The 7,538-nt window shown below is 47.4% G+C and overlaps 2 protein-coding genes across 2 annotated transcripts in view; one reads left to right on the top strand and one right to left on the bottom strand.

The window, feature by feature from the left end:
• Nucleotides 1–3,517: 3,517 nt before the first annotated feature.
• On the bottom strand, nucleotides 3,518–5,437 carry LOC106818878. The gene is made up of 2 exons (XM_014823548.1): nucleotides 5,210–5,437; nucleotides 3,518–4,733 (listed from the first exon to the last, which is right to left on the bottom strand). Exons 1-2 carry the CDS (start codon nucleotides 5,352–5,354, stop codon nucleotides 4,258–4,260), a joined length of 621 nt encoding a protein of 206 aa, XP_014679034.1. The 5' UTR covers nucleotides 5,355–5,437; the 3' UTR covers nucleotides 3,518–4,257.
• An 833-nt stretch (nucleotides 5,438–6,270) lies between these two features.
• The window catches only part of LOC106818877, a 7,614-nt gene continuing 6,346 nt past the window's right edge, over nucleotides 6,271–7,538 (top strand). The window contains exons 1-3 of the mRNA XM_014823547.1: nucleotides 6,271–6,328; nucleotides 6,766–6,887; nucleotides 7,307–7,446. Coding sequence (XP_014679033.1) covers nucleotides 6,312–6,328; nucleotides 6,766–6,887; nucleotides 7,307–7,446 — 279 coding nt within the window. The 5' untranslated portion in view covers nucleotides 6,271–6,311. The remainder of the gene's footprint in view (nucleotides 6,329–6,765; nucleotides 6,888–7,306; nucleotides 7,447–7,538) is intronic.

The following is a 7,538-nucleotide window of genomic DNA, read 5'->3' as shown; positions in this document are numbered from 1 at the left end:
CCGACCGCGAAAATAATTATTAATTCGTGTCGCCGACGCAGATAATTATTACCGAATAATTCATAATTCACCGACGGCGAAATTAACCACTCGCGAAATTGTCCGTCTGTGTCTGAATTCGCGAAAATATCTGTACGCGAAAAATATGGCTTATACAGTATACAGATAGATAGATAGATACTTTTGCGTCGCTAAGGCACCCGTGCTTGCCTTACAGAGATGCTGGCTGCAGTCCCTAACCCTAACCCTAACCCTAACCATATCAGATAGTTACAAGGGTACGTTCTGGTATACCGGACCGTACCCAGGGTACGTTCCGGCAGTGGGGGACATAGACCCTATGAGCCCAAGTTAAGTATAAATATAATGCTGGCTGTAGTAAGTAGACTGAGGAATGGGAAATGATGGAGGGTGGATATGAATGATGATCTCTCCCCCCCCCCAAGATGCTAAATATAACAAGGAGAGGAAGCAGATTGGCTGTGTGCTTTTCTTCTCAAGGGTGCCATCTATGGACCATAATCAGCTGAAACGGCTGTGCAGACCGTTTTCGCCTCAAGGGCGCCATCTATGGACCATAATCAGCTGAAACGGCTGTGCAGACCGAACCCAGAGACAATAGAAGACTAATCTGTTCTAGAGTCTCTGCCGAACCCACGTTTCGGCCAGATATGGCGGCGCTTCCTCTCCTTGTTATATTTAGCTCCTTGCCCCTCCCCACTCCACATTAAATACTGGTTGGCGGTGCCTCTCCTTGTTATATTTAGCTCCTTGCCCCTCCCCACTCCACATTAAATACTGGTTGGCGGTGCCTCTCCTTTCCCCAGCTAAGCTTTCATCGCGATGACGTGGTGCAGCTTCATCATTAATTAAGTGCAGCTTCATCATTAATTAAGGCGTATCAGTTAATTGATCTCCAGCGTGACGCGCGCGAGTTCGTTAACCCACGTGATGCTGCGCGTGGCGCGCGTCACTGCCGCACGCCGCCATGTTGCTGGTAACCCCCAGCAACCGTATACGTCACGCGGTTGGGTCACACTATGTGCTCGCGCGAGAGGGGTGAGGTGTGAAACACCCACGAGGAGAAATTTGCACACAGGGAAAAAAAACCGAAGCGCGAATGTGTAAATTCGTTAGAAATTAATTGAATTTTTAAATTGAATTAATTGAATTTAAATCGACCTCGTTGCAAGCACGACGTGAGTGAAATGAGAAAATGCAGACTGCTTCATTTACATCATCGACTTCATCAATCCCCCCCCCAAAAAAATATGGCGTTTTATCGTAACGTGAGTGCATACAGTACATCAAACAAACCAACAGGCCCATGCTGCACCACGAATGAAACCAAATCTTCGCGTAAAACAGAATAACATCGCTGTGCAATTATATATGCAACGACCGTACCATGCGTTTGACAAGTAAGACGAAACCTTGCATAATAAACACAACCTTGCATAATAATTACAAGCTTTATGCGGTCGCGTGAGTTGTTTGGGTACAGTGTTGTTACATTTACTACTCTCCAGCACTGCAAGCTCCTTTTGTGTCCGTGGATGGGCTTCAGGCGGTCCGGTCCGTAAACCAGGCGCATAATTTTGTGTTTATTGTTAAAAACAATTACGAACAATACATTGAAAATTCATGTGCGGTTTTCTGTGGAGGGGTCCGTAGCTTTCATCAGAAACTCAAAGGGGTCCACATGACTCAAAAAAGGTTAAGAACTACTGTCCTAGTCAATTCTCTTTCATCTTTACTCGTCAATGTACATCGTATTCTGTATTCACAGCCTTGCGTTTACCTGTGGATGAAAACTACTCAGAGCAGCTGTGGTATGTCAGCATATAGTGCTGCCACCTATGGGCGGTAATGGGCAGACTAGTGGAGTGAGTGCTAACTGTGTAGCAGAGAGTACGCCCATGAAACAGTTCAGTTAGCAGTGGGTCGCAGCCAAGGGCGGTTTTAGAATTAGGGTTAGAGTTACGGTTAGGGTTAGGGTTAGGGTTAGTGTTACGGTTACTGTTAGGGTTACGGTTAGGGTTAGTGTTACTGTTACGGTTAGGGTTACTGTTACGGTTACGGTTAGGGTTAGTGTTACTGTTAGGGTTAGGGTTAGTGTTTCCATGAATTTATGATTGAAACGGGCCGGCGTTCCTGTGCATACACGTACTGAACACTCCACGGGCACTTTGAACGTCTCAATAAAAAAAGGCAAGTAAACACGAAATGTATTTACTACCAGTCTTATAATGTTTCTCTACTCTCCTTCGCCTATTATTGTCGATAACTTGCTGTAAATGCCGCTACAACACACAAGCACACCGCACGCACGCCCTGTGCACAAACAACAAGAATAATAGTTTTTGTTCTTGTTCTTGTTTTTTGTTTTTTTTTAAACTATTATTCTTGTTTTTTGTGTGCATGCGGTGTACTTGTGTGTTGTAGAGGAGCATTTGAACGGCATTTACAGGAAATTATCAGCAATAATAAGCGAAATAGAGTAGAGAAACATTAAGGCTAATTGGTAGTAAATACATTTCGTGGTTATTTGCCTTTTTTTATTGAGACGTTCCAAGTGCCCGTGGAGCACTCGTCCTGTATTTTCCAGCTTCGGAGACGTGAGCTTCTTCCTTCTCTTCCCCTCCTTCCCTTCCCTTCTTTCTCTCCCCCTCCTTCCCTTCCCTTCCTCCTCTCCCCTTCATTCTTCAGATTCTTTATTTAGCACATAACTTGGTGGTAATACAGCAGGTGTATGATAGGTATAATGTGTATAAATAAAATAACGAGTATAAATAAAAAAGAATAGTGAACTTACTAACAAATGAGTGCTGTGCGGGTCAAAGTAGCACTAGGCTTTCGAGTCGACCCCTTTCCTTCTCTTCCCTCTCTTCTTTTCCTCCCTTTCCCTTCCTTCTCTTCCCTTCCCCTTCCTCCTCTTCCCCTCTTCCTTCTCTGGTCATTTATCCACAGCCAGTGAGCTAGCTCAGTGATCACATTCCTTCCGCTGATTGCGCATGCGCGCTGCTGTGTAGAATGTGTGGATGACGTCACGGGTGAATAATGGCAGAACAATGCGGAGAAGTCTGTAGATTACATCTAAGGCTGTTCATTACACTACGCGCGCGCGCGTGTGTGTGTGTGTGTATACATGTGTGTGTAATTATCCACTTATTATCCACTTATTATTGCCATCTGTATAGTGGTTGCTGCTGCTGGTCTTGTTATGCTTACTACGTACGTCTCTCTCTCTCTCTCTCTCTCTCTCTCTCTCTCTCTCTCTCTCTCTCTCACGCTCTCACTCTTTCTCGCTCTGTATCTCTAAGCCCCCGTTAATAGTATACATGTTCTGTATCATACATGTGCAGCATCTACTGTATTTCTACTGTTACGTGTTTCGCTGTCCTGCGCATGAGCGGGGAAACGGAAACGTCGCGCCGGGTTGGTTGGGATATGCAAGGTCGCGTGAGGTCATCAGAGGTCGCGCACGACGTTCTATTGTACCAAAAAGACGACAGTGTCTTTTTTTTTTAAAAGATCCAATTTTATTAGCAAAATAAAGAAGTCGCGTGTACGCGTGCGACGTAGTAACAGGTCATGCAGTTGTTGGCAGTGGTGTTTGACTAACACGAGAGAGAAGATCGTGAGCGGCTGGTGAAGATCATATGCTACCAGCTGCTACCGACTGTTACTCGGACGTAACCCCGCGCGCAAGTAACCATGACGACCGCAACACGCGGTTGCCATGCCGACGCACGCACGCTTCGTCTTTCACCGCGCGTTCGACTGGGCCATGCGGCACGTATTTACACGCACGTATTTTTACGTCTGTACATTTATATCTCTACGTATACGATGATATTTACACTTCCTATCTTTTCACCGACATGATACAGTTACACACACTTACATACAGTTTAATACATGTATTTTTACACACACACACACACACACACACACACACACACCAATATGTACAACGTACGTTCATATTGCACTCTGGAACCGCGTTTCTGTGCGGCTGAGGTTAGCAGACGGCACGCGCCCTGCGTGGGAGCGCGCGGGACTGGTGGCTCCATCTATAACAGCCCCTGCGTGGAAGCGCGCAGGACCTGTGGCTCCATCTATAGGAGTCCCCGGGTTGTTCGTGGCGCAGTCTTGCACACGGGAGTATTGCTGCGAGCATAAGTGGCGTGCTGCACCGGTGGGAGGAGTGCACGAGGCAGGTGGCGCCCTCGTGTGGTCACCGTCGCAATCTCGTCACTGCTCCGCACGAACGACGCTCTCGTACGGCGGCGGACGCGTGTCTGGTGGCGCCCCCTGTCCACTGTCTTCCGCATCGGCGACGAAACTCTCCATCTCCTCGCAGCGGCAGCGCCCGCGCTCAGCGCACGCGCACGCCCCCTGGTGGCGCCACGCATCGCCCCCGTCGAACAACGCCGAATACCGCGGGGGCGCCACCGTCGCGGCGGCGGGAACGGCGAAGTCGACGACGACGACCTCGTTGCGATGTCGCGCGTAGCGCAGTGTGTGCAAGCGGCGCCCCCCCGTGGCGGCTTCCGCGTCGTCGTCTGCTGCGCAGTTGTCGTCGACGCCGAAGCTGTGCCGCTTCAGCAGGACGATGCCGACTACCATGGCAACGCATCCGACGAGCAGGATGACGGGGCCGCTCGAGAACGACAGGTACTTGTGCATCGCCCACGTCATGCCGAGGCCCGTCGCCACGGCAACGACACCTGCGCGCAAAGAGAGAGAGAGAGAGAGAGATGAGACAATCTTATAGAGGATGTGATAGAAGGATGTGATATATATATGTATAATATATATAATATGTATCAAGAGTAGATAATAAACTAAGTTTATTATCTACTCTTGATATGTATGTATATAAATATATATATTTATGTATATATATATATATATACTATATACATCAAGAGTTGCTCCTGGGACAAAATTCCTGCGCAAAATTTTTACGAGAAAAAATGAACACCCGAGAATTGATCTCTACGCCTGCTGCCGGCGAAAAAGCTTTGTGCACTGCGAGACCAGTCGCCATGACGACCGCATCTCGAGTCTCGATTCTATATTTATTGATTCCGAAACTGAAATCTTTATATATCCTATAATTAAATATAAAGTTATAAGCTTTGAACGCGCACGCGTTTACGTAGAGTGCGCCCCGGTCGCCACGTGACCTTTGACCTCTTACCTGTTCCAATGAGCAGGTAGGAGAACTGCTTGCGATAGTGGGGCTGCTCGGCGAAGATAGTTCCCGCGTCCTCCTGCAGGGGGTACTGCGAGCGGCATTGCATCGTCGTCGTCCCCGCCATCAAGTCTCCAGGCACCATTAACATTCCTGTGGGGAGGAGGATATGGGGGAGAACAGGTCAGTTGTGTGAAGAGGGGTAGTGGAGGAGGTCGTAAGTATTTCTCAGGGTTTCGTAGTATGGTTCCAACGTTTGATTATATACTGCGTTATAATATAACTTAACGTAATATAATTGTAATTATTATAACAATATTATTGGCTTACGACTTGATTACGCTCATAGGGTCTATGACCCCCAGGGTACTGCCGGAACGTACCCTGGGTACGGTCTGGTATACCGGAACGTACCCTGGTAACTATTTGATATGGTTAGGATTAGGGTTCGGGATAGGGTTAGGGAGTAGGCGTAGGCGACTCCCTAGACTCGTTAGTGGAGTAGGCGTAGGTGACTCCCTAGACTCGTTAGTGGAGTAGGCGTAGGCGACTCCCTAGACTCGTTAGTGGAGTAGGCGAGGTATGGTCCGGCATATGAGATAGTACCAGGGTACGTTCCGGCAGTACCCTGGGGGACATAGACCCTCTCAGCCTTGATTACCGTGTTACTGGACTACACTGTAATAGACTGGGTTAGACTGTCTACGCCGTCATGCCCCGATGTTAGTAACACCATGAATAGTCATGATTGTTGGCAGTCTAGAATGTTGCGCGACATCTCGCGTGCAACATTCGTGACACCGTAGGCGTCAGGATAGTTAACTATATGATCAATATCATCAGTAGTGAATAATAATAGATTATTATTATATTCTTTATATATTCTTTATTATATATTCTTTCCATTTTGTTTATATATTCAATATATTATTATAGTCTATTATATTCTATTATTATTCACTCCTGATAACATATAACACTAGAGCACTCGGAGAGCGCAGACCTCCGCCAAGGCAGCTGAATTCTCTCACTGTGAAAAATGTTATTAATTAATTGTTTAATTAATCTCGCAGACACGTACGAGGAAGCCCTGCAAGCGCTGGTCAAGATGGGGGGAGAGTACAGGTGAGGGGGAGAGGGGAGGGAGGATGGAGGGGAGGGGGAGGAGGAGAAGGAGGATGGAGGGGAAGGGGGGGAGACACCCTGCGACCGAGGTCCACGCTCACAGACACGTAAGAGGAAGCCCTGCAGGCCCTGCGGAAGATGGAGGGGGACTGGGGAGGAGGAGAGGGGGACAAAGGTAAATGGTAAAATATTAAAGAGAGAGAGAGATAGATAGAGAAACAGAGGGAGCAAGAGAGAGAGAAAGAGAGGGAGAGGAACGGAGAGAGACGGAGAGGGAGAGAGAGAGAGCGAGAGCACGAGAGCACGCACGTGAGAGAGAGAGAAAGACAGAGATAAAGAAGGCTCAAGGTTCGCTGCGGAAAGACTTCATTAATAAACGTCAGGCTTCTATGAAGCTCGCCTAACCCCGCTGCTATCCTCTATCTCTGCATCCACAGGAAGAAGCTGCGAGCGGTGCTTCCCCCGGAGCAGCAGCAGCTGGTCTTCCACAGCCTCGTGGTGAGTGAGAGTGAAGCTCAGGGACTCGGCCCCATACAGGAGATAGACGAGAGTACAGCAGGTGAGATATGCCACGAGCAATTCCATGAAACGTTGTATTGTACGCTGCCTTATTGTACATTGTACATTGTACTTGTATTGTGGATTGTTTATTGTACATTGTGTATTGTACATTTTGTATTGGAAATTGTGTATCGTACATTGTGTATTGCTTGTTGTATACTATGTATGGTACATGATGTATACTACATTATGTATTGTACATTGTGTATTGCTTGTTGTATACTATGTATGGTACATGATGTATACTACATTGTGTGTTGTACATTGTGTATTGTATATTGTACATTACATATTGTACATTGCATATTGTGTATTGTACATTGCCACACAATAATTATAACAATAACAACAACAAAAACAAAAACAACAACAACTACGTTGACTCATCTGTCTCCCCCTCCCCCACCATCGCAGCGGATGAAGCCAGCCACAGCCTCTCGCAGGCGCAGTTTGACGAGGATGAGGAGGATGAGGATGAGGAGGAGGAGAGCACGCAGAGTGATGCTGAGCTGGATGAGCGAAGCAGCCTCAGTCTCCCCGGCGACGTCAGCTCACAGGTGAGTGGCGCCATCTGTGGGCGGCCTGATCATACCTGCGGGCGGTATGATCATGACTCATGATCGATCATAATATTACTTTCTTCTTTTTT

This window comes from Priapulus caudatus, unplaced genomic scaffold (genome assembly GCF_000485595.1).
Source record: "Priapulus caudatus unplaced genomic scaffold, Priapulus_caudatus-5.0.1 Scaffold2607, whole genome shotgun sequence".
Classification (NCBI taxonomy): Eukaryota; Metazoa; Priapulida; class Priapulimorpha; order Priapulimorphida; family Priapulidae; genus Priapulus; species Priapulus caudatus.
This window is presented reverse-complemented; position numbering and strand designations above follow the sequence as displayed.

What these genes read in the sequence shown, in the direction of transcription:
- LOC106818878 (XM_014823548.1), bottom strand. Translation starts at nt 5,354, where the DNA reads ATGTTAATGGTGCCTGGAGACTTGATGGCGGGGACGACGACGATGCAA. An exon ending in CTACCTGCTCATTGGAACAG is followed by an intron (nt 4,734 to 5,209) that starts GTAAGAGGTCAA and finishes CTTTGCGCGCAG; the next exon opens with GTGTCGTTGCCGTGGCGACG.